This window comes from Glycine soja, chromosome 3 (genome assembly GCF_004193775.1).
Source record: "Glycine soja cultivar W05 chromosome 3, ASM419377v2, whole genome shotgun sequence".
Lineage (NCBI taxonomy): Eukaryota > Viridiplantae > Streptophyta > Magnoliopsida > Fabales > Fabaceae > Glycine > Glycine soja.
This window is the reverse complement of record NC_041004.1, coordinates 34803285-34830941: the sequence shown is the minus strand read 5'-3', so window position 1 is coordinate 34830941 and position 27657 is coordinate 34803285. Positions and strand designations below refer to the sequence as shown.

Sequence of the window (27657 nt, the reverse complement as noted above, 5' to 3'; positions counted from 1 at the left end):
ACTTTCCATGACATGATTTCGATAAGGGCTAGGTCACTTTATGTCATATTAGCAACACAAGTAGACTCTTGAGCAAAATACATGTCTTCATTGTTCCCCTTTTTTTCCACTAATCATTCCTCTCCTATGATTGCAGAATGAGCTTGAGAGAAAACAATTTAGGGCTTCAGCCAGGACCCAGAAGAAAATATGCCTAGTGAGGCAAAAGGCAGAGAAGCAGAAGCTGAACTTGAGGCGATCAACAATGAAAAGATTTCAACAGATGCAAACATCTGAGACTCACTCCCCTTCACAAATTTCTTGGGCTTCACACCTACCATTATGTTAAAGATTGTCCCTTGTTTACTACCTTCCAAATGGAAAATAGAGTATTGTGGCTCATCTTGTAGAAAAACGTTGGTTAGAGTTTATATATGCTCAAATGGTGATGTTGGGCAACTTTTATGTGTACAAATTACCTTAGCTGAGAAGCTGAAGATGCCACTCTCAAGGCATCATCCTCGAATATCTTGAGAAGGGCTAGAGGATAAGGGAGATTGTGTTACAGCATCTTCACCACCTTTTTGTTAAAAGAAACTGTTGTTTCTCCAATTAACAAATAGGTTGAATGTTCTTCGTGAGTTAAAGTTCACTAAATTTTGATTATTCTCTTCTGGATTTACACCTTTTAACTAGGTCTCGGACCTTCAAAATTGCAGGCTTTTTTTTTTTTTTTTAGACTTCGCAAAAAAGCAGGTATAAACTTTTGGCTTAGTTAGAAATTAAAATTAATAACTTACTAACAAGCTTATTTATAGCAAACGCTTTTCTTAACCAATACTACTATATCTATATATATGACTTTTTCAACTAATTCAAACCCATTAAAAAAGTGATTAATTTAATTAATCACATTAAATTTATCAATTATTATACTGTTCTTCCAAAATTATTCTTCATTTCTCTCCCCTTAGTTGTTTTTCACCAAGGAAAAATTATTGTTTGGAGAGAAAATACACTAATTAAAGATACTATAGGATAATAATAATTAATGTACTAGACTTTTAGAAGAGAATCTTATAAAGGAGAGAATCAATGAAATAAAAAAGATCTTGTATAGAAAGACAGAGGTAGTACTTTGTAGCCCTCAGTTACTTTTATCCATTTAAATAGGAATTGTCTAATTGAAAGCTATGGAAACATGTATGTATGATATGGAATTAAGACTCATGCTGCAATGTAAACAAGTACGTAGTCATAACATCTGAAAGAAGAGTTTTCACTAAAACTAAAACGTCATTTACAATGTAAAAACAGCACTGTTAGATTAACAAGAGTGTATAAATAGTCCTAACTAACATGGTTAGCTAGCCTACACAGAACTAACAAGCAGAAAAGACTATGGACAATGGACAATCAGACCCAACCCGAAACCATGCTATCATCCACTGGTTTTGGACCTCCACAAGATCTTGACACCGATTCAAAAAGTTTTTCAATCTCTGGCGCACATCTTATGAAACTCCGGTTCCAGAAATTGTACCTAGGATTCTGGCAAAAGACAAGAAAAATTGCATAGAGAAAATAAGAGATTTGGTTAGTAACCTGTGGAGGATACCCATAATCTGTATCAAAACGAGAAAATTACACAAGCAAAATAAAGAATATACCTTAATCAGCTCAATAAAAGTAATGAGGAGACCCCAGGGATGAGGACGGTTAACAATTAGGCGTTCTAACAAGACTCTAGTAATTTGTTCTTGGATAACTTCCTGCTATGTCAAAACAAGAATATCCAGTTAAATATATGCTATCCAGACCATATAAAACATAATTAGAAACACAAGTTTATTAGAAGCACAAAACAGGTTTGACTGAATTTGTTTGACTTGAATTTGTTTGATTGAACTAAACATAAAAAAAAAAAATGCCACAAGTTTAAATGTACCTGGTTTGATTCTGCAAACAAGTACAGAAGGATGAAGGAAAAGTAGTGTGTATTAGTATTAGGATAACGCAGTTGGTTGGCAATAGCATTTAGGAAAAGGTAGCGCCCTTCAGTGTCCAAGTCCACAATTAGTGTCTGGAAAATATCCAATGCAGCACCAACAGAAAATACGGCTAAGGGGAAAGCATTTGCTGACGTTTGTGTATGGGGAGTTCGTCCCTGGAGCTGATGGATTGCCTATACCAAAACATAAAAATTGGTAAGAGCAACTAGTTACAGCTACAACTTATAGTTAATCACAACTCAGTTACTAATTTGTGTTGGTCTTCTAGTCTAAACTGGTAATTACCAGTTACAAATAGCTTGTATAAATATCTTTCTGTAGTGTTTTTAAACAATGGAATAAAATCACAATTTCATACATCAGAACTTCTCTATTTTCTAGTAGCTTAGTCTTTCTCGGTTCCATCTTATGCTTTCCAATATTTTCTCTTGTATTCACGAGCTTATAAAATACAGTAAGAAATTACTCTCGAAGAATGCAAGCTAGACATAAATTCAACACAAATCTTCAATGTTTAATCATTGTCCTAATGAAAGAAGTTGTTCGCTCATGACACATTTACTAATATAAATACTATAAAAGAAACAACTTTTTTATGCATCATTTAGATAATTGCATTATTACACAAGTCTACATATTCAAAAATAAAATGAAAAAGAAGAAAGGATATAAATATGCTCCAATCAATAAAGATTTATAGTATTATGCTCTAACATGCTTAGAACACAAACTTCAACAATTTTGAAACTCAATGTGGTTATTGACTCATTAATGCAGAGGCAAATATTAAAAGTTTCCAATTTAAAGTACCTGCATTCCAACATATAGCACAAGGGAGTTAATTAACGGCACATTGTATCGAGTCCCAGCAGAGGCTGCTTCATTGGGTGAGAGAAGCATCTTATCCTTCAGTTCAGATAAAAATGGCGAACTCTGTTGTCTTGTCTGCAGAAATTTGATTGAACACTTGTAAATAAAACATAAGTAAAAAGAAAAAAATAAGCTAAGCAAGACAATTATGTAGCAGAGGCTGATAACAAAATAGATTGGAGTGAACAGTTAGATAAATGAAAGGAAGAAAATCTTCAGCAAAAATAATTCAAAAATTATATACAAGCAACAAGCATAATCATTCTACTGAATTATAATAACAAACCAATTCAAAGAGGGATGGGGACAGACCTTAAGGTATTCATCTACATCAGCCTTCATCTGCTTTGCTTTAAGTGCTGCATCAACCTCAGAAAGAATGCGAGGCGATTGGGTTATTTCCTGAAGCAAATCTATCTGTGTACAGAAGCACAAGGCAGTCACATCAACTACGTCAACTTAATGCTTCCTTAATCTTAAACAAACGTTTAAAGGTAAGTATGAGATTCTAAGACCTTCAAATTAGGAGTAGATGGGTCTGGCAGCCTCATACTGCGCGGAAATGCACTTAGAATGATATTCCTCATCTGTATGCAACTTGGAGGAATAACATCACAAAAGGTAAAGTGATAATCACAGAGAAACTCCGGGAAGTCATGAAGTAGCACTAAGAGCACCCTAAGTGTGCCTTTATAGAGGACACGAACCTGGTCATAAAAAAGTTAACAAAAAAATGTAGATGTAAGAAGCATTATTGTGCATAGACCCAGTTGGAAGCAAATAATTGAGGCCAAGATATAGACAAACCGGTTCTCCAAGTTCAGCATGCCTCAGAAAAGGCTCCATAAATTGGAACAGATCTACAAGCAACCTTTGGATATAAGGCCAACCTTTTTGACCATTACCAGTCAACATTTTTGGCATGAAGCTCCTGTGACTAATCAACTCAAGCCATGCAAAACTGATGAAACATTCCCACAAAGGAACCAAGTTTTAAAACAATATCAAACAAAACAAGTATTAAAAATGGATATACAAGGTAATAAGTGATTTGTAGACTTCACAGGCAAATAATTGTTAAAAGAGAGCCATTAGGTTCAATTTATTACAGACAAAAATTATCAAATGAACTTAATAAAAGATACTCACTCCAAACAACAAAAACTTAGCATCAGGACAATTAACATACATAATCACTCAAATATAGTATAGATGCAATGCCAGGGAGAACAAAATACTTTATGGACATTAGTATACATGTACAGGTAACAAACTAACTGCATATTGTAATTCTCTCATCTAGGTACAAAGAGAATGTTATCAAACTATCATTGTTCACCACAACATAAATACAAAAGTTTAAAATTCTATTATTACAATTCCTAGATAAGAGCCACCATAACCAAAACCTCATGAAAGCATGCTAAAGAAGAACTCTAACTAAGGTCTCTCTACAAGGACATCAAGCAAAAGATGCATGGATTTAGCAAGGAAAGATCCAACAAAGTAAACTAGAAGTAAATGATCTCTAACCAACAATATTTTCATCTTTCCACAAATAGGAATTGGAATTCTAAATGAATACAGAAATTCCATGATAACAGAACACATAAACACTTAACAAGTCTACATTACATTCAAAGACCATTATTGTTAGACTAAACCACAATACAGCCTATGAATCACAAGTAGAAAATCCTAACCTGAATGCAGGAACTTTGAGGGGCTGCAAAGCATGAAATGCATTGGCAAAACCAGTTAAAATCTGCAAACATGAAGTGGTATTAGTCAAACACACATGTCTGTAATATTAACTAATTCAGCACAAATAAAATAACCATCTTAATTGCCAGGTGATTATGGGTCAATCATAAAATCATCTACTGAGTACTGACAAAATTCGACAGTTTCAAACTCAAAACCAGTATCAACAATGTTATTGGGTATTAACAAGTTGAACCCATTTTTGTACCCAAAATTTAAACAAATAAAATACTATTGAAGAAGTAAATGAAAGTGATAAACACCTGAAGGTTTGCACCATCAGTAACAGGCTCAAGTGAACCAAGATCCAGAAGCCAGTTGATGAATAATCTGAAAAGTGGCCTTGGATTAAAAGAGGCCTTCTTCTCCTCTGCATCTTTTATAATGAATCTGACAGTAACTGCCAGAATCTGCCACAAAGCAATGGGAAATATTAGACCACAACTATATAATTAATAAAGCACGAGAGAGAGAGAGAGAGAGAGAGAGAGAGAGAGAGAGAGAATGCATTCAAACTTTGGTTTATTACACACCTTGGAAAGAAGAAAGAGTTTGTTTGATCCCTGTTCCAACAACCAACCAAACAGCTAAGATGCTAAAGCTTCCCAAAAGAAAATAAGAGAAACGAAAAAGATATACAGCTGACAACCTTCAAGATTGAGAAGACAAGCTTTGCATAAATATCAATTGCAAGAAATGACATTGTCTGCTGCGGTTGAGATTGCAGTGACCCTGAATTAATCATCTCAGTGGATAAGCAATGTGCAACAGCTAGTTCCTGGGAAAAAAAAAACAATGAAAGAGATTAAATTGACAATCCTGGTCATCAGTGGAAAAGAGTAACCAGCATGAAGAAAGAAAGTCACCGTCAATAGTCGGAAAAAGCGATCCGTAAGATCATCTCCCTTAAGTAGTCCATTCTGATGCAATTGTAAGATAAAGTGGGCAAAAGCTGTATCATTGGCACCAGGAAGTTCACATATCCTATACCATTCTGTAAACAACATGGAAACCTACAATATGTGCATAATAAGTAATCATTAGGAGTTCAAGTTTAGTTTCTGGTCCAGCATAGAGATAATTAAAGAAGGAAATTACGCTGATGTCCCTTTGCTAAACAAAGGAAAAATAAAAGGCAAGCAATCTAGAAAGAAAAAACTATTGAACTTCAAAGTATCATTCTGAAACTACATTGCCATATACTCCGCATTCAGAGCAAGATTGTTCTTACAATAGCCACAACTTGCAAATATATTCAATGTTTTCTTTTATGACTCAAATAATTTAGCAACAATTTTGGATTATCTCAGCAAGTAATTCAAAAAAAATTCAAACTTATAATCAATTTCAATGTCATGATACCTGCTCCCGGAACCCAGCAGGATCTGGTTCAATAGAATCAATGCTGTTGAACTCTTCCCTATTTGCAGGTAACAGACCAGGCACCTGTTTTTTTTTTTTTTGTAGGTAACAAAAAAATCAGATTTCAGAAAAACCAAAAACAATCATGGATAACAAACCAGACGACCAAATTAGGATGAACAAAAGTGGTAGCTGAACCAAATTTCTCTTATGACCTTAATGTCTCTTGATTGTCTTGCCTTATCCTCCTTTCCAGCATTACTAGAGGATATAGCACCAGGATTCTTGATCATTTCAAGAAGCTGTGGTAATGACTCAGGGCATCCAGGCTTTGTAGCAAGCTGAAAAATAATATATTGTAAGGAATTGAAGGCACAGTAAGGAATGCAGAGACTCATGTACAAATACAAACCTTTGCCAAAGCATCAACAAGATTGTGAAGTTCTGAAATAACTTTAGGTTCCTCAACAACCAGAGTTTGAAGAAGGGAAATGGAAAATTCCATTGCAGCCTCTGCACATTCATCCAGAGAAGTTGCTTCATTATAATTATAACTATAATTATAATAATATAGAAAAAGGTAAAACCATAAAAGATATCTTCTTTGGACATACTGTTCCTTCCTCCATCAATAAGTTTGGCCATATGAACATTGTACTCAGTAAGATTTAGCAATTCGCTACGGATGAGGCCAACAGTAATTTCTTTGTTATATTTCCTTTCTTCTTCCGAGTAAATTACCTGCAAGGAGTATGCAATACACAATTTATAAGCAAATCACGAGCAAATGTTACTGTTGGAATATTAGCTGTTAGCTGGCTGCATTTGCTCCTTGATTTATCATATCCATAATATAACTAAGACATCAATGTCTACAAAACTGTTTCTAGATGGTACTCCCTCCAGACTCCAGTCCTTTAAATGAGAAAAAAATGAATGCATCTTTTTCTCCTAATAATAAGAAACATACACCCACTTTGAGATGTATTAATTGCTAATTTCCTTAATTTATTTTGAAATCTATTAATGAAGCACTAACTCTTTCCCATACAAGTGGATGCATTCATAGGCATATTAAAAATACAAGCCATTCATCAGTAGAAAAAATTATCTCTTGATTATGTGTACTGTCATTAACTATAATCACTACTAAAACAATTTAATTCTATGGGTATTTTTTGAATAAATTAATTAACTACTTTCATTGGTTTTGATGAATTAGTTGTTTGCTTCTTGTATAAAAAAACAAAAGGGAGTATTTTAGGGCAAATAAAAAACATATTTTGTAACAATCATTTACTGTTTCTCTCCTTAAAATATTTTGTTATTTATCTGCAAACAGAAGATACCTAAACCATCAAATTTAAGGAATGAGAATCAATAATTTTTTTCCAAATATGCAATTTTATTAAAAAAGCTTCAAGTATAAAGAATATGTGACTTGTCAGTGAAACAAAACATACCCAACTAGTAAGCTCCTTGACAGCAAGCTTGCAAACATCACGAATGGCAGTTAGGATAGCAAGATGAGCAGTGACATGAATGTTGTTTGATGCATTATCATACAAACCCCTGAAAACCTGTTTAAAAATTTATTAATTGTCAATCCCTTCAATTGAGAGTAGTATCAAACATAGGACAGACAATTAGTATGAAACTGCTGAAGTAATCAATTTATGATAATACATATGGCATTAGACATTCAGCAAAGTTCACGAATCATAAAATTCCCAGCAGAGGAAAGTGCACCTTTTGAGCCACAGCTAAAGCTGCCTCGTCTCGACTAACACATCTAAGTATGATCTCAGGAACCTCAGAAATGACACCCTAAACATAAGAACCCAAAACAGATATTAAAACGTGGAAAAGAAATTATCAAGGTAAAAAAACAATAGCAGCAATAGCAATTCATATTAGGCATAACAGCAAAGACTGTATGATTTGAAAAAGTGTGAACCACAGCATTATACCTGTATTTCTCCATCCCTGGAATCATTGCTGACCATAGCTTCCAACTGAAACCAATATAGCACAAAGGCTGTCAATAACCTTCTACAATGGGATACACAGATTAAAATATCCAAAGAATCTAAAGATCAGTAACAACCTTTTGTGCAACAATTTGGAATTTATCTAGGGCATCTCTTGTTGTGAGAGAAGGCTCCAAAAAACTACTTCCAAGGCGCTCCACAGCACCTGATGTAACCAGTGGCTGTGAAGAAGTTCCAGATTCCTTGCCATAGTTAGGAAACACATTTAGGCACCAATCATGACAAAGTAGAAACACATGCAATAATGATTTTCATGTAAAACTCTCACTTTCACTTCAGAAGAATCTACTGCATGCAATTCAGGGGTGGAAGCAGCTGAAGGAAATGAGGCAACAGAGTCTTTCTCCAAACTATGCTGGGAAACACTGTCAGCTGCTCTAATGTTAATTGAGGAAGCACTGAAACATTAAATGCAGATTGTGAATAAAATTAGAATTATAGACTGACAAAGACATAGGCATAGGGAACAAAAAGTGGGGACCTAAAATGTGGAGCCAAATTTGATTCTGTCATATCATCTAATGGTCGAGATACTCCTTCATAACCTGTGGTGACAGGGTATCCAGGGTTACTCTGCCCTGATACAGAACCATTGGTGCCAGTAAGACCAGTGCCAGATTGAACAGCAACACCAGAAGACATAGAATGTGAGCTCGGGCTAGACTGGCTTTGCCAGGGAAGCCGAACAAAGTCCTAAATATAAATGAACAGAAATTAAACACTGTACTGTTCTTCTTAGTATTAAATCCTACCAAACATTTAACACTAGACAAATGCATACCTCATAGACACGTTGTTGTGAGAGGGACAACTGACCAGGCTTGGGGCGAAGAGGCTCTGGAACACCACCCATAGAACCTTGAGGATACAAATTTGCATCAAAAAATGTAGAACCCATACCTTCTCGATGCTTCCTTCTCAAAGAGAGTTGTTGACCAATCTCTGTATCAATGGTGTTTATTGCCTATAAAATAGTATATAGCATCAATGACAACAAGATAGGAAATAATGGATTAAACAAATCAAGACTTACTAAGAAAAACTTGCATTATTATTAACCAATGTTTATCACTGTAAATATCAGTAGAGAAATGGCAGTTGCCACTACCAGTCATTGAACAAAACTCCAAGCATACACCAAAAACTATATGCACGTTAAGATTAAAAAAACACATACATAAGGTGTATTATTAGGATTGTCAAAGAATTAAACCTAGAAAATACTATATTTCCTTCAATAATGGATTTAAACCACCTTATAGATAGACCCCAACAGATAGAACATATAAAAAAAAATCCATTACCTACACAATTTGCATTGCGCCTTTTTAGTGTACTCTTCTTCATATTCTTATTTTCGCAGCCTTGCAATTCTTTTTAGTTCAGTACACTTTAATACATTTAAACAAAAGGTCAAAATAAATTGTGACCTATGGATGCACTTTCACTCCATCCCCTTTTTGTTTCACCAGTTAATTATAATGCAGAAAGTGTTTCACAAAGTAATCAAATAATCACATACAAGAAAGGATACAATTGATAAATACTCATTCTTACAAACGCAAAAATATTACAGAGGTGATCAATTGGTAGTTCACATATACCAATGCTATGCAGTATTTACAACAACGGAAACATCTAGAATAAGGTACAAATTCTCTAATAAAATTAATTGTTTTTATAATATTACCAAATAAAAGAAGCAACAAAAGCACATTTTCCCCTGCCGACACTGCCACAAATAGCTATAACGACAAACAAATTTAGCAACTAACCTTATCGGTAGCAGCCTGTTCAATGACTGCACAGCCTAGATCAAGATTATCATTGGTGACAAGTTGCACAGCTTGCTCCAAAATTTCATTAGCAATATTTAAGTTCTGAAGTGAAGTCCTCAGTTGGCCAGATATTGATGCCCGTAATGGTTCCTAGAAGAGATAGAGATACATTAGGGAAAAGAAAATAAAACAATTGAGCCTAAAAGCATATAATCCTAAAAGAATTTGTTAAGATATAAAGCAACAATATAGACATCATTTTAAGGGAATTACTTTGCACGTAACATGAGCCAAACTTCCAGCCAGACTAGCGACCATCAAGTGTGCCGCATTTAATATGCGTGTCTCATCAGATTCCATGGCATAGTCCTGCAAATTAATTACATAAATTAAATTCAAGCAAAACAAACTGGGTACAAGCTTTGTCTGTTGAAGGCATCCAGTTAAAACAAGACTACAACAGCTATTTCTATATTAACACAATTAATCAAACAGTAAAAACAATATTGACAACATTAAAAAAAAAGTGACATTATAAACCATAACATCCTAAATATGTCCACTGTAGCAAAGATTAAAATAGGAAATACGAATAATCAAGCAGTTAGAAGCAAGGCTTCACTGATAAGTAAACCTTTAAAACAAGCTCCTTGGTTGTTTGTGTTGCTATGGAAACACTACGCTGCACAATACTAGACACTATCTCTTTGATAGCTCTATCCATTGCAATTGGTACAGCTCTGTAAAAAAAATTAAAAATTAAAAATAAAAATAGTAACTCAGACATATAGATTCAAACAAGAAGCAAAACAGAGCACCATACCTCTGAAAATGCATTTGCAGCCCAAAACCACTGAGCTTTTGATTGATAATAACGTGAGTCCCAATATTAGGTATCTGTGTTGGAATCTATAAACACAAGAAGTAGTAATTGGTTATGCTTAAAAATAGCATGCAATTAAGCTAAAAATGGTTCAACAAAGAGGGGAAACAAGTTTTGAGATCCAAACCTGGCTAATAGAAAAAGGAACTGGGCCAGGATTTGCTTGTAACAGTCCTTGAGCAGAGGGAAGTGAATCAGACAATCCCAGAGGTGTAACCTTTTCATCTTCCATCAATGCTCCCGAGGAAATATGAAGAGGCCCGGCATACTATCCACCCAGAAATATTCCAATAAATAATTTACAATTTATAAATTAACAAAAAAAAAAGAATGTAAGAACAAACCTGAGAGAGTATATGTGGATGAGCCCCCGTGTTGGATGGATTGGTGACTTCAAGTGGTAATTCCACTTGATTTACTGGAGGTACGAGGCCAGATTTTATATCAGTAATCATTTGTGATTGAGATCCCCCAACATCTTTATTAGAGAAATCAGGATTTCCTTCAAATTCTCTTTTTCTATCCTTCAGGAGAGAGGTTGGTGTGACATCCTTCATATCAACACCCAGATTTTTGAATAAAACCTGTATAGCACAAATATTACGCAATAAATAGGTGGAAGACTGGAAGAGAGACAAAATTATGCCAAAGACACTCCAACAAGCAAACAAAACAAACTAACCTCTATGTCAAACTTGAGGTTCATTTTCAAGTTTGGCATTGAATAAATCTCAGCAAGCAATCCCAAAATGCCCATAGTCCAAGGATTAGGAGGTTGATATGCAAGACTGTTTAGGCATGGTTCAAGGACCTATAAAACAAAATTGAATGATAATGTAGCACACTATTGAATAACATCAATGAAACAGATAATCACATCTTAAATATACCTTTGACGTAAATGGAATAACAGCAATCATTAGCCCCTTCTCATATGCCTGCAACATGAAAAGCAATTCGATAAGCAAATGTTCACTTGAAATGTCATCTGCTCCTGAAATATATTTAATTTGGAAAATACCTCCATAATCAAAGACTTTGGGTCTATTTCACGAGCCCTCAAAACCTGATTCCGGCCAATTGTTAACTTTCCAAGCCAGCTCCCCAAATTTTTAAGCAAAGAGCGTTCCTCTGAACTTGATTTTATGAGCTCTGATCCTAAGAGAACCTGAAGAATATGCAAACATCGAGTATTATTTCAAAAATTTTACACATCTTCACTTCAATCAAGCAGGGAACAGTAACAATGCTCAAACCTTGCAATTTTCATAAGTTGCCTGGACAATCTCTTTGTTCAAAGCCTTTGAATTAACTTTATCCAGGAATTTCAAGTACAAGTCATGGAAATTTGGCTCAATGCTTGCTCTAGAAAGAAGTATCAATTGGTATAAGCGGAAGTAAATGGAGGTATCAATTAGAAAAGGATAAATATAGCAGCTGTGTTGTAGGATGTGCCAAAAAACAGAGGGAATTGAAACAAAAAAGGATTTATCATATAAGAACAAAAACCTAGTATAACAAAAACTTCCTCCTTCAATTCCCCAAGCAACTCCCTTCAGATCATGAGTTTTAATGACTTCCTGTTCTCTCTCAACTTCTAACATTCAGTTCTTTCTTAAAATTCACTCTAGAGAGAAATGGCAAAATATTAACAATTGGATTGTTTCTTTCATCTAAAATACTCATTATTTCCATTTTTAAGCTGAGTCAACAAAATCAGTTAATTCTTGGTTCAGTATATTTTGTATGGCAAATTTAGTACACTTAAAATTCACTGAGAGAAATGGCAAAATATACCCTAAAAATTATACACAAAGTAAACTGAATTCAACATAGTCCATGACGCAAGAATACTACATGTGATTTTATACCCTAATTATACTCTGGTTAACAAAGTAAAGCAGGACTTAGAAAAGATCCAAAACCTAATTTCTGAGTTTCTAATATCTGTTTAAGTGCCCTATGCTCTTTATTTCTCTACTTAACCCAACAGATTTAAACTTCCCTGCAGCACTTAAATCACCGTAAAACCCCAAGTACACTCCCTATCTGCACCGTATATATACCCTTGCTCATATCTACATGGATGCAACTTTTTTCAAGCAATTGCATGATACATGATTTTTGATCAATCTAACCTTTTCATAACCATATACTGTGCAAACCAAGGATAGTACTGCTCTTTCAAAATTTCAGTGAACTCTTTTGCTTTAGCTTCAACATTAGCAGCCGAAACATTATTAATAATAAATAATATTTTGTCCTGAACCTCTGACCCCGGAGCCTGTAAACAGCATAAAAATGAAGGTTAAATTACAGCAAATGAAATCCAAATTTAGATTTGCATAAGAAATTAAAGTAAAACAGGGACCAGGAAAAAATGAAACACTTCAAAACTATCTGTAAGCAAGCAGATATGTAAAATCATTGAGAATCTAAACAACTGAACAAATCCATTAGCAAAACTCAAGAAAGCAGCCAATCCGATCAATTTATTGTAAAAGGCTAGATCACCTCAATAGGAATTTCTCTTTTCTCAGCAGCAGCAACCAAAGTTTCAATGTTCAAGGCAGATCCAAACCCTACATCAGATGCACATATCAAAGGAGCAAAACATATATTCAGAAAATGAAAGCAGAAATAAAGGCTAATATTTATGCCTTTATGCTAATCAAGAGGAACTGTTCATGAGTAACAGAAATATACTGGCAGAAGTAGTTCCACGGGAAGGACGAACAAAACCAGGAGAAGATGAAGATAGCATTGACGAAGTGCTAACTGTGCTATGTAACTGCAATTATAGCAACAAAATTAAGTCCCAGTATAAAATAATATGAGCATGAGCAAATAGCAATACAATAAAGCATCGGAGACAGAGAAATTGAATTAGTATAAACTGGAGTGTATTCTTTGAGAAAATAACATAAAATTTGCAGTTCAATAGAAACTATATGAAAATCAGAGTATGTAACAACCAACAGCTAAGAGTTACAATAGATTCTAACAGCTTATTTAACTGAATTGCAGAGTAGCCTTCTCAGCTACCTGTATGTCTCTAACACAATAAAAGCAAAAATACAGAAGACTACGAGAGGGAGAGGGAGAGAGAGGGAGAGGCACATCATTCACGTCATGCTTTTAAAAAAAGTATTATACCTTATTGGTACTAGAAGCATCGGTAGGTGTTAGTACTGAAGATTTCCCTAGAGAAGATAACAATGGCTTTACATCAGTAGATGAACCAACAGAAGCTTTGTGACGATCATCCAAGGGATTTTCACGTCTCTGTTGAAGCTGCAGTGACAAATGTTGCTGCCCAGGTTGTATAACACTAGAGCCACTGAGCTGCTACAAGGATACAGCATGAACAACTGTTAACTTAAACAGATAAATAGACAGAAAGTGAAAGGATAAGCAAATAACTTGTCTATTATAAAGACAGAACATAATCTTGTTATTCAGCTATAAACTTATCAAGTGACAAGTATTAATAAGGATTCTTTCCCTACAATTAGCACAGAAAAACAAATACCACTGCAATAGGTCTCCACAGAATAATCATTAACAACCTATCATAAAAGGATAGTCACACGTAAATGGGTAACAAAAACAACTCAAAGCTATCTAGCTGGGCTTCCAGCCATACGTGAAGCAAACGACTATAATATGAACGAGATTATAAAACAATTTTTCAGTGAGTTACTGAATGAAATACACAATACTCCATATGACCATATCTAATCAAATGAAAACATCAGTTACTGAAGGAAATACGTAATACTCTCAACATCTAATCTAATAAAAACACAATGGATATACAAATATACTTCGAAAGCTATGCTCACACCAATCTTACCTAATGCTCAAGCTAAACAACAGACGAGTTAATAACAAAAAAATGAACAGTCTGCACAAACATCCAGGTTAGTTTAAGAAGAGTTTCAGATACCAGTAGGACGATATAAGAAAACAAAGATAGTATAAAATGTTTACAATTAATGGTTTGTAAATTGTAAGTATTACAAAAAAATATATACTGAAGGTGGGTGGCAGAACTCATTTAACATCACAGCACACAACAGATTCAAACATAAAATTAAAATCAAAATCTTAAATTTGAGCCTTAAGTTAGAAAAGAGCATACAGGTCAAATACAAAGGGAAAAAAGAATTTACTTTTACCTCCACATGTCCTATTGTAGCCTGTGCAGAATGATGGTTACTAATAACAGAAGCATGACTCGCCCCATCAACATCCAAATGACCAGAGGAAATCCTGGCGAGAGCCTGCTCAATGAAAGAAACTATTTCTGAATGTGTACTGCGCAAATGAGAAATTTGAAGAATATGATTGCAATACTGAGGCCACTCAATAAGACGATCCACAAACTGTTCCAATGCCAGACTTCCAAACAAAAACATCTGTAACATATGAAAGCAAGGTCAACCCTGATATTGAATGAAAACTTGAAAGAAATTCACTCTTCAAAACAACACAAACTTTCGAATCTGCAGGCTTGCGCAATGCATCAAGAACATAACGAAGAGCAATCCCCAAAGATAGATGAGTTACAAGCTGATGCTTGATCACAGAACCTGAAACATGTTAAAAAACAAAAATGGATTGTAAAATGATTAAAAAAAGAAGGTATTAGAGAATACGCATATAATTCCAAAATCGTGCAAAGATAACGATAGCTAAAGCAAGTAGTGAGCATGCTCAAAAACATCAAGTTTAATAAAAACACACCAGTATGATAAAGAAGTTCTCTTAATTTGTATGCACTATACATGCAAGAGATGTTTGCATACATGCAAGCAGAATTACTAAAACACATTACCATCTAAATGCAATTATGTTGCCTTATGCATATAATAGCTCACCTCAGTTCAATGTATGCACTAATAATTACAGAAAAGATATGTTTAATGTTTAATAAAAACACCTCAACAAATAAGTGAAGGAAATGTCAAACAGTAGCAGTGCAGGAATGAAGTATTTCAAAAGGATGAATATGGGCTGAGCTCCAGTAGGCTTGGTAAAAGGCTCAAGTTTGCACAATTATATATAATTTATTTTCTACATTCATTATAATAAATTAAATTAGAGTCTTAGACACATATTTAATATTACTAATTAAATGACATGATTCATTAGTAGTCATTCACTCATTACCTCAAAGTCCAACATCTTAAATTGCTTAAAAAATTTGGAAAATCTCCAAATTTAAATCAAGCTCAAAAAGGCATGGCTCATAATCGAATTCGGTTATTTCTTGTTCAAGCTCAAGATAGATTCAATCCCAAAGTTTAAAATGCTTACAAGATGAACACATACGAACATAAACCACCATTCAAAACATCATCCATAAATTGCAATTTACCAATTCAGATCAAAAGTTGCCTAGTTGAAACACAATCAAAAACCCCAATACATTGGTGATCATAAAAAAGAACTTAAATTTCACCATCTGCAATGCCAAAAGCAAAACTTACCAAAGAGAACTGCAGCAATTTTGAGTTGCCTTTCAGGATACTTTGGGAAAAATCTATACTCCTCAAACAAGTTTGCAATCATGCATTCAAAAATTGATTTCTCCCTGTTAACTCACACCAACATTGACACGATTTTAGCACTTAACAGTAGACCAAATAATAATTACATGATCTGGAAACAAAAGATATCAAAGAGATCATATAAACATTCCCTACACACCTTTTCCTTAATATATAATTCTTGTAAAACTTCCAATTAAAGTTTTCTTTACATTAAATATCATAACAATATACCTAATTAACAATGAACCCACATAGTAAGATTCAACTTTCTTATTATAAAGAATTCAGGCACATTCTCAACTCAAGCATGTTCGTAACAATCTACAATGGGACAAGAATATACAGATCAGTTACAGCCCACAAGACAGAATTTTAGTAGGTCCAATCATATATAACATTAAGTTGAAAACTTAGATAATTGATTAACAATTGTGATCTTCAACAGGTTCAAGGATCAAATAATATTTACTGCATTTTTTAATGAATGACTTGCAAAAATATTCAAAAGTAGATAGTTCAATATCTAGTATCTAAAGTTGTAGAGATAAAAGAATACATAAGATGCCTTTGACAGAATTTGCAAGCAAGGGACAAAAACATACAGATATGAATTTGACCATTAATAGATAGAGTGAGCATAAAAAAAACCTCAATACAAAAATTACTGCCTATCACATCCAAAAAAATTTCCAAGTTTTTAGTTTATTACAGCTTCAAAAATAATACAGCACTACAATGTATTTGCAGTAATGGATTGGCCAGATGAAAATTTTAAAAAATATCACCTCTTCACTGAAGATTCCTTGAATCGAGCGAGCATCTGTACCATTGCATTAATGGTTAACTGATCAGAAAACATTTGATGGAAGTAAGAGTTTGCTTCAGCTTCAATGTCATCCGCATATCCATCAGAAGTAGATGAATCAGCTGTCCCACCATTTTGAAGCCTTGGATTCGTATCTATAATAGATACGTGCAGTCTCTCCAACTCCTCAGAAAGTTGTCTAGAAGCAACCAAGTCGGTGTGAGATTTAAGAACCTGTAATCAGAAAAGGTCAGATCCCACAGTAAAAATGAAAATCAAATGAGGCTAGGACAGGCAGAGAAACCAAATTATTGAAGTATAACCTTCAAGATGGTAGCAGCTGCCTCAGCATATAGACTCAGAATAGCACCAGACTGATGAAACGATTTGCCAGAAAGGTTCTGTGATCCACCAAAATGGGAATCCTTTAAGAACTTGAGGCACTCCTGCAAAGTAAGACTAACAATGTCAAACACTTTTCTGCTACAATAAGTTCAGAGTGCAACTAAAAATACAAAAGGCCAAAAGACTGCATAAATATGTAATACTGTCTTTAAAACTTAAAACATCAAGGCATGAGGGAAGGCATTATTACCTCAAAAAAGGCTTCCTTGTATGTAGTTAAGTTGCTACTCAACCACTTCTCAAGGTCAAGAAATTCTTTTCTTGATGCTACAGCTGCTAACCTTATACTATAATAAGAGGGCATGATTTCCACCACAGATGATAGAATCTGTAAACAAATATGACATAGGTTAAAAAAGGCAAAAAAAACAAAAACAAAGACAAAAGATTAGCATTAAACCAAAGTCAAAAGTTTATTGCAAAGTAACAAAAGGGACCCAAGAAAAGTGAGAACTGCTTAATTGAACAAAATTTAGATTCAAACAAGAAAAATATTTTTTTTATCAGCAAAAATACTAATATATTAGATATAAACAGCAGTACAAGAATTAGGCTACCATACATCTGACTGTAAACTTGGTATATGACTACCCAATACCTATAGCATACTCCCCCCCCCCCCCCTCATTACAAAAAGCATCCCTGATATTACTGGACCAGTAATAGAAAGGTAAGTCAAATCCTTTTCCCCAGTTTCTAAACCATGTCCAGCAAAGAAATATATAGCATCCTCCATCAATTTGTTGGCATTGAAATTGTCATTTGAGAAGACAATCCTATTCCTTTGGTGCCAGATGCTCCTAGTTAGGGATATCCAGAAATAATAATACCTAACAAGAATAATAATGATACCTAACAGTGAAATCTATCTATCCAGAAAACATCCAAAATGAAAAATAGACACTTTACAAGAGAACAACCTTTAGCTCCTGGCAGATGTCCACAATTCTTACAATGCTGTCTGCATCATTGTTTTGAGAATCAACAAACCCTCTCAATACCAGATTGGGATTAACATGCCAAAGGTGTAGAATCATCCCACTGCCTACACCACTTTTTACAATCATGAGAAAAACAATCAGAGATACTTCCTGCTGCAAGAGGTTGTAGGCAGTCTGCAAGAACAACAATGCAAACTTCATATCAAGAAAAGACATAAAATGGGATGCTGTGGAGAACCAACAAATACGAATCTATTAAATTGTACATTAATATGTGCCAGCCCAAGAAGCAAAACTTCAGGACAGTGTTTAAGGGGATAATCAAAGATTGATCGAACAATACTGGCATGACCCTTTTCAGCTAGCTGGCAGAGGACATCTAAAAGATCAAGACACAGCCATGCATGATTTGCATGTCCATTTTGAAGCTTGTGGCCATTAATTGCATCAACATATGCCTGCACAGAATTTTCTTGTCATAAAAATTTGTAGATGGGAACAAGAAACAGCCAATGTGCAAACAGGTCACCATACCAGCTGCCTTCCCGAGTGTGCAAAGGTAAAAATTTCCGGTGGTGCTGATACAGCATATTTAAGGAAAGACAGCTGACCCTCAGTATTCTTCCAGACTGGCCCACAGATGGCATGGAGAGGAAATGGTTCCTGCTAGATCATTTTCATACACTCAGAATTTTATGCCAGAGTTTGCATGTAGATCAATTAAGCTCCCAGAAAAGCATATGTAAAGCTCAGATATTATACCTTACAGGCATGCTTATATACAGACATGAGAAAAGAGAACGCTTCTTCACTAGGAAGAAAAAACCCTTCATGATCAAGGTTTTCAATAACACGTACCCAATTAGTATGAGGTGCCTGTACCAGAAAGCACAGAAAAATGAAAGCATCTTGTCATTTACTTCATTTGTCCTAATAACTGGAATACAAGCCTATAACAAGATGGAATTTTAAGTTTTGTTAAAGAAAACTCACAAGATGCTTAAGTGTATCAATCAAGACATCAATATTCCAAGAGTTCAGCGGTGGCAACTCAGGCACATTGTATCCATGGGCTGCACGAAAAGTTAAGTATGTGTTTTGGTTGTCCTCCAGCCCAATATGGGTACAAGCAATAGCACCAAGCAATTTAGAGAGTGTATTTTCAGTTAAAGGTAAGAAGAGTGAAAATATTTCCTTGCACTGTGAGACATCCACCGTGCATCCATAGCCTAGTTCCTTCACGATATCACCCATGTTCATTTCCTTCTGTATGTCAGCCAAAATAGCATCAAAATCATTTTCTCCACTGTCATGGAACAACTCCATATTCCTGTAAAGAGACAGGGAAAGCTACTAAGCAGGCATGTAATTAAACATCAATTGCAGATATAGCAACATCATAATCTCTTGATTGAATTAAATATTATTAATAATTAATAATATAAAACAAACATACAATTATATTCAAAAGTGGTTGCCAGTTTTATTTTACCCACATTTTAAATTTAATTAATGATTAAAAGGGTTTGTGTTAACCATTTATTTCAGTCATTAAATCAAACAAGCTTTCAATATTATTGACAGAATGATGAGTAGTTAACTTAATAAAATGTTAATCAGTCAGTGATATGTGATTACCATGACTTTTTTACCATAACTGTATCACAGTCGCCATATAATTCAAAAAGGATAACTAAATAAATTACCACCTTAAAAAATCAGCCTCATGCATCTCATCAGGAAGCAATGGAGTCAAGACAAAAGGTGGTGTGTCTTTGAACTGCACAAGTGACAATATCTGCATAAAGGAATCCACGTGCTTGGAAAGACCCTCAGACTGCTTTAGGAACATGATAACATTGTGAATTTGCTCATGGAAACTCAGATAACCGGGGTTGGCACACAATTCCTCAATTTGAGCCATGCAAAAAATTTTGCCTATACATGAGCCACATTTCCAGTCAAAATTAAAATATATATATATATATATATATGGCCATGAAATTAGCATTTACCTAAACATTATTTGTCAAGTAAAATGCACGTAGGAAAAACAATAAGAAAGAACTGAAACTATAAATTAACTTCATACTTACCACACAGCCTGACATCGGAATTCTCAGAATCAGATAAAGCAAGACTGCTTATAATTTTTTCCAATAAAGATAACTGCAATCCATTGCAAAAACTTTCTAAAAAGCTTTCATTAATTTCTATATTCTTCATTGACTCAGAAAACACTGTGCTGAAGTTTGGTTTGTCCAAGAGGTGCTTAATGACTGCCCCAAGAATTGGTTCATGCTGCACATCTTTCATATCTCTTCTGACATAACCATAGTGATCCAAGCAAGTTTGAAGCAGCAAAATGCATCCAGTAGTTCCAAATTCCGTGAACTGCCAGCGGAAGAAATTACATGTCAATAATATGACAATGCAGAGAAGATTACAAATATGAATTGATTAAAAATTGAAGAGCACCCCAAAGCAATCTACTAAGGTCTGCCACCAAGATTAACTAAATTAGGGTAATTCACAGGAGAACAAAATACAAAAAGTGTGGGCTGAGCAAGACAGGAGATAAACAAAGATGTGCAAGTCTATAAAGCATTCAGATATACACAAATCATAGTGAAACGTGTCATATTACGAACCCCTAGAGCAAGAATATGGAATGCTGGACCATTATCAAACAAGAAAACAACAGCCTTAGCATATTATATTTTTATATTTGTTCACTAAAACCATTAACTTCTCTTAGGAATCCCTCTGCTCTTCAGCTGTGCATAAACTCAAAACACCAGAAAAAAAAATATTGATTATCAGTACACACAGCATCATCTTTACAAAGGGCAAAGTTCAACAGTTAATCATTTCATACTCCAATTTACTAAAATACAATAGTGAACAATAAAAAAAAATAGTAAAATGCTATATTGATTATTCTCCATGTCACAGGAAGATAGCAACACCTAATGTAGCATTTCAACATCATACGCATAAAAAGTACAATTGAAAAGGCAATAACAACATAAACCCTAAAAACATCCCAACGACACAAATCACAAAAATCATTTCCACACACAACATATTCAACAGCCGCACACACCACAGTCGCAGAATTAAAGCATTCAACAGACACACGCACACAAGCACGTGAATTCAATTTAAAATCCGATTCTGTAAAGGGGTATTTTCCGCAAAACCCCCACGTGAGAAATAAAAAAAGGGGAACTTTATCAAGGACACAAACGAACACGAAATTCGAGAGAAACCTAGAAAAAAATTAAGTGTGAAAAAGAAGATGGGGTTCTGAGGAGGAAAATAGAAGAAGAAATGACCTGAGAGAGTTGATGGAAAACGGAGTCAAAGTTGACTTCGTTCAAGGTGCTGAGGAGAAAGCGAATATGGTTGGAGGAAGTGTTGGCCATGGTGGGCAAGGAATGATAATGAGTCATCATAGGGAAGCTGAAATTGGAACAGAGACTGCGTGAGATTTGAGTGAGAAGAAGAAGGTTACTTTTGCTGTCATTCGATCGGATGCATGGCATGGGACTAGGCTTGCCCATTTTTTAACCTGGTGGGCCATTAGATGGGTGTTACTAAATGCACCCAGCAGTATTGCTGGTGCACCCAGCAAATTTTTTAAATGGCAATTCTGCCCCTGGCAGTTTTCTCTTTATTTTGGCACTGGTTTGCGATTTCTTTTATGTTTGAAGCTGTGTTTTTTCCACTTTGGTCCGGTTGCTGTTGTTGGGGGTTGTTTTTGCAAGTGTTGACAGAGGTAGCGGTTTGGTGAAGGTGAAACTCATAGCAGTGGTGTTTTTTCTCGATGGAGGTACAAATTTTTTGATTTTTTTGGATAACTGGTAGTAGATCTGTAAATAACTTCATACGAAAGAAGTTCTTCCGTAAGCTTTTTACGGAAAAACTTCTTCCGTAATTGGAAAATTTTTGTTATGGAAGAAGTTCTTTTAATTGCTTCTTCCGTAATTGGAAAATTTTTGTTATGGAAGAAGTTCTGTAAATGTTAATTGCTTCTTACGGAAGAAGTTCTTCTATAAAAGTTTACGGAAGAACTTCTTCCGTAAGAAGCAATTAACATTTTACAGAAGAAGGTTAATTTAAAAAAAAATTAGTTTTTGTTTTAAATTTGTGAAAAAAGAAATATTTATGAATATTATTAATATTTAAAATTATTGTATTTAATATTTTTGAAATTGTGGATAATTAGTTTAATTAGGTATGATAATTTAGGTATAATAATTGTTTTTTGTTGTAGTAGTAAAATGTTTTATTAGTTGTTAGTTATAGTTTTATATATTTTAAGTGTTAATTAGGGTGTAAAATTTGTATTTGTTTGAAGTATTTTTTTGTGAAATTAGATGTTTCGTAAAATTTATTATTATTGTGTTTTTGTAGTACTTATTGGGTATTTTGTTGTAGAAATTTAAAACTAGTTAGTTATTACAAATTTAATATATGATACGTCAAAATTGAAATTATTTAGGTCCAAAATTTGCATTTAGTTTAAGTCAATTATTTAGTTTTAAATTTTGAATGTAGTTGTATTAGTTGTTAATATGTATGTAGTTATTATTTAGTCTATTGTTAGTTTTGCTAATATGGTAATTCGTATGTAGTTGTAAATTTTGAATGTACTTGCTAATGATGTATAATTTATTTATTTGTCGTTAAGATGGACGAAGATCAATGGACGTATGACAATACGATGTCTCAAGAAATTGATATGGATTATGAAAATGAACAAGAATGTGGTGTGAATGAACCGCATGTTGATTGTTCGGATGCTTTTAATACTTCTTAGGTAATGATGTTCATATAGGTTGAGTCATTTGGTTGAATGTATGTTTTGTATAAAAATTAATATGCTGGGGTTGCATTGTAGGTCTTTGGTACCCGAGATGATGTTTTGTTGTGAGTTCGATCGGTTGCCCATGAAAATGGATTTGTTGCAATCATTATGAGGTCTGACACACATATTGGTAGTGGAGGAAGAACTTCATTTGTGTTAATTGGTTGTGAAAGGAGCGGTCAGTATAAGTGTAGGAAGAAAGAATTTGTTAGAAGAGACATTGGGAGTAGGAAATGTGGTTGTCCCTTCAAGCTTCATGGGAAACCAATGCATGGATGGGAAGGTTGGATGGTGAAGTTGATCTGTGGGATTCACAATCATGAATTGGTCAAGTCCTTAGTTAGACATTCATATGTTGGGCGATTGACTAAGGATGAGAAGAATATTATTGCTGATATGACAAAGTCGATGGTGAAACCAAGAAACATCCTGCTAACATTGAAGGAGCACAATGCCAACAGTTGCACCACAATCTAACAAATTTACAATGCAAGAAGTGCATATTGTTCTTCCATTAGAGGAAGTGATACTGAAATGCAACATCTAATGAAGCTTCTTGAACGTGATCAATACATTCATTGGCATAGATTCAAGGATGAAGTTGTGATATGTGATTTGTTTTGGTGTCACCCAAATGCAATGAAGTTATGCAATGCATGTCATTTGATGTTTTTCATAGATAGTACCTACAAAACAAATAGGTACAGACTCCCACTACTTGACTTTGTTGGGATGATACCAACGGGGATGACATTCTCTGTTGGGTTTCCATATCTGGAGGGTGAACATGTTAATAATATTGTATGGGCTTTGGAACGGTTTCGAGGTCTATTTTTAAGACGTGATCGCCTCCCTGTAGTTATTGTTACTGACAGAGACCTAGCATTGATGAATGTAGTAAAAACTGTATTCCTCGAGTGTACAAACTTGTTGTGCAGGTTTCACATCGACAAGAACGTCAAGGCCAAATGCAAATCTTTAATCGATCAAAAAAATGTCTGGGAGTATGTCATGGATAACTGGGGCACTCTAGTTGATTGTCCTCCTGAACAGGAGTTCCCTGAGTGCCTTCAGAAGTTTCAAATGGCTTGTTCACCTTGGCCAATGTTCGTTGACTATGTTAACGAAACATGGATTATCCCACACAAGGAAAAATTCATTACAGCCTAGACGAATAAGGTCATGCACCTAGGCAACACAACAACAAATAGGTATTAAAATGTTTCATTTTTTATAGTAATGTTTATCAATTCATGGAATTTAATTGATGTATATGTTTACCTTTTTTTTGTCTATTTCAAATGTAGGGTTGAATCTGCTCATTGGGCTTTAAAAAGAGTATTACATAATAGCCTTGGAGACTTGTGTAGTGTGTTGGGATGCCATGAATAACATGATCACACTGCAGCACACTCAAATTAAAGCATCCTTTGAAACAAGTACACATGTGGTTGGACATGTATTTAAAAAAACCTTATACAAGAGGCTTCTTAGAATGGTTTCAAGGTACGCTTTAAATGAGATTGCTGCTGAGTTTGAGTGTGTACATTATGCTGGCAACAATCCCTCTTCTTGTAGTTGTGTGATGAGAAGCACGCACGGTCTTCCTTGTGCATGTGAGCTATCTAGGTATGCTATTGGCAGCATCCCGCTCGATTCAATCCATATGTTTTGGAGGAGACTTAGTTTTTCAGACCAAGGGTTGTGTGAGGCCGAAGTCACCATCAAGGAAGAGATCGAGACCATATCTAAAAGATTTGAGGAACTTGATGCTGGTAGTAAAGATACTCTCAAGAGTAAACTTTGAGAAATTGCATACCCTAATCAAAACTCTATGTGTCCTCTTCAGTCAAAGGTCAACACTAAAGGTGCACCGAAGAAATCGATGAACAGAAGCCAAAGATCCACAAAACGTGATCCATCTTATGGGAGTATGTTGATGTTTTTCATTCTGTTCAGAGCAGCAACTCTTCAGTGAAACGTAGTGCATCATCTTCTGACTCACTGAAGCCAACAAGGATCATCCCGATGTTGGATCAATTTGAGCCATTTATACAGGGTTTCATTCACGACATTATGGATGTGAAAGCGGACGGTAATTGTGGATATCAGTCCATTGTCGGTTTATTAGGTATGGGCGAAGATTCTTGGTCGTTGGTGTGCAACGAATTGATTAAAGAACTTGGCAAATGGTCGCATGACTACATCAACCTCTTTGGTGGCACAGAGAGATTTGAAGAATTAAGGTTGTCCCTACTTGTTGATGGGTTTTCCAAGGTATGTTGTTCAGGGTTTTTTTTTAAGAACAAACTTTAAATAACTTACATGTGTATGCTTGTTTGATTCAGGTTAGTGTCGACAAGTGGATGAATATAACGGATATGAGATATGTCATTGCATCAAGATATAATGTAATCCTTGTATCGTTGTCCCGACAACAAAGCATGACATTTTTTCCTCTAAGAAGTCAACCACCACATGATTCTTCTGTGCACCGCATGATATGTGTTGGTCACGTGTTTGGAAATCATTTTGTTCAGGTATATTGAATATAATTAGTCTCATTTTTAGATTTATGCAATAATTTCTATTCATTTGAGTTAATAATGTTTGTTCACGTACAACAGGTTTATTTGAAAGACGTTGTCCTTTACCGCCTCTCGCATTGTTGTGGTCTAGGAATTGTCAACCTCAGGAAAAGCAGTCAACTCCATATATTAGTAGAATGCAGCAGTACAATAGCTTAAAGGTGTTGAAAAGAGACTATGTCGACCTAAATGAAGACTAAACATGCATCGTTGTTATGGACTGTGACACTTGTTTATCTAATTTCATTCATTATGCGATATAATTTGTTATCAGATGTTTATCCTTAATTATTAAGTAATTGTTGCGTTAAGAAATAAATTAGTTGGTTAACTAAAATCAATTATGCATGTATGATACATCATTGTCAGAATTGACAACACATAGTCAAGTGCATGCGTATTAAAGTTTGAGAGTGACACGACATTGACTGACTTGACAACACATTGACAGCTTAACATGACACCATATTTGTTTAGTTGGAAACACAAACACGAAACATATGTATGTGTCTCTATTTTAAAAAAAAACTGAAGCAATGTTGGTGAAAACCATTTATATATATGAGACACGGCGACACGCTAAAACATCAGACATTCTCTCCCAATTCTTACAACAAAGTATGACATTTTTAGGAGAAACTAGCAGTCAGACGATTGTGAACTCAAGTTTGGGTTTCATTTTTCCAAATGGATCGATGATTCATAACGATAATGGTGTTTACTTTCAAACTTCCACTCCAGTAGCCATTCGAGTATCAAACACTTGTGATTTTGCAACGCTAAAAACCATAATACACAATACCCTTCAGCTAACCAACAAACAATTTTAGGATGAAATTTACTACCGGCAGTCATTCACATATACATGTAACCAAATTCGTTTTCAATGTATGCAATTGAAAAATGATGACGGTGTCAACACAATGTTAATGTATAATCATCAATTTTCGCGTGTTGGTCTGATTGAGTTATTATGCACCATTGGTAGAACACCAGGTGAAATATTAAACTTACTTGAAGGCACTATGACCCCTACTCATGATGCGCTTCTGTATTACAACGAAAGGTGGAACATGCCACGCCAAAACAACTTTGTAGGCTACGAGTTCATAGGAAAAAATCCAAAAAGAATTTGACATTCCTTCAGGATGTACCATCGATAAACTGAAGGATTTGATAAAGCAAGTTGCACCTCAAGGGATTCCCCCTCATGGAATTCATGAATTACAAACGGTAAGACAATTGTTTTTTCGACAACCAGGTCATTTTGAGTATTCAGACAAAGTTATCAAATTTGAAATTATTGAGCTAAAAACTAACGATGACGTGCTAAAGGTCTTAGTATAATCTAACTATTGAAAATAATTTGGGCCAATAGAAATTTTAGTTGTTTTTACTAAACAGGTTATGAAAATGGAAGACGACATGGCTACAGGATTGAATGCAAGTTTTATTTCTGAGTTTTTCATGCAAATTTTAAACTACTTACAAGTTAGAATAATAAACCTTTTTATTTTATTTATATTGTATACTTTTTTACATTAAATTTTTTATATTTCTTTTTAAGATAATTTGATCATCATATTATTATTTATTAATTTTATCAATTCTAGAAGGTGTGTCATATAGAGTGCACAAAAAATAAAATAATGTAACAAATAATTTCAATAAAAGTTATAACTAAAATAATGTAACAAATAAAAAATGTTGTCAAATACAAGACATAAAATGATCTATCAATTATCTGTGCGCCGTTTTCATTGTGCCCTAACATTTCCATCTGAGTTG

At 34.5% G+C, this 27657-nt stretch overlaps 1 protein-coding gene across 6 annotated transcripts; it reads right to left on the bottom strand.

Annotated features, from left to right (window-relative positions):
- Nucleotides 1-1163: 1163 nt before the first annotated feature.
- LOC114406565 (CCR4-NOT transcription complex subunit 1-like) lies at nucleotides 1164-21942 on the bottom strand. 6 transcript variants are annotated; one of them, XM_028369299.1, is made up of 51 exons: nucleotides 21747-21942; nucleotides 20505-20802; nucleotides 20118-20346; nucleotides 19402-19738; nucleotides 19171-19284; nucleotides 18943-19074; nucleotides 18675-18866; nucleotides 18388-18582; nucleotides 17658-17795; nucleotides 17386-17508; nucleotides 17043-17296; nucleotides 16195-16298; nucleotides 15200-15294; nucleotides 14875-15120; nucleotides 13856-14047; nucleotides 13406-13490; nucleotides 13214-13281; nucleotides 12838-12983; nucleotides 11956-12064; nucleotides 11721-11867; nucleotides 11590-11637; nucleotides 11382-11510; nucleotides 11044-11283; nucleotides 10827-10967; nucleotides 10640-10725; nucleotides 10451-10556; nucleotides 10090-10185; nucleotides 9814-9966; nucleotides 8820-9002; nucleotides 8520-8731; nucleotides 8307-8436; nucleotides 8095-8220; nucleotides 7958-8002; nucleotides 7737-7814; nucleotides 7451-7567; nucleotides 6602-6728; nucleotides 6400-6500; nucleotides 6203-6328; nucleotides 5988-6071; nucleotides 5492-5638; nucleotides 5275-5403; nucleotides 5159-5188; nucleotides 4889-5035; nucleotides 4565-4626; nucleotides 3669-3822; nucleotides 3377-3568; nucleotides 3174-3278; nucleotides 2802-2936; nucleotides 1928-2164; nucleotides 1650-1751; nucleotides 1164-1530 (listed from the first exon to the last, which is right to left on the bottom strand). In XM_028369299.1, exons 1-51 carry the CDS (start codon nucleotides 21864-21866, stop codon nucleotides 1396-1398), a joined length of 7227 nt encoding a protein of 2408 aa, XP_028225100.1. In that variant the 5' UTR covers nucleotides 21867-21942; the 3' UTR covers nucleotides 1164-1395. The 6 variants fall into 6 exon arrangements, with proteins under 6 accessions (XP_028225100.1, XP_028225105.1, XP_028225102.1 ...); XM_028369304.1 differs by having other exon boundaries at nucleotides 8095-8199; XM_028369301.1 differs by having other exon boundaries at nucleotides 14881-15120.
- Between the last annotated feature and the right edge of the window lie 5715 nt (nucleotides 21943-27657).

Excerpts from the sequence above, each read along its gene's own strand:
- LOC114406565 (XM_028369299.1), bottom strand. The coding sequence starts at position 21,866 with ATGATGACTCATTATCATTCCTTGCCCACCATGGCCAACACTTCCTCC. Across the intron at positions 8,732-8,819 it reads CACAACAACGTGTCTATGAG|GACTTTGTTCGGCTTCCCTG; the intron begins GTATGCATTTGT and ends ATTTATATTTAG. Across the intron at positions 8,003-8,094 it reads TCCAAATTGTTGCACAAAAG|TTGGAAGCTATGGTCAGCAA; the intron begins GTTGTTACTGAT and ends TATTGGTTTCAG.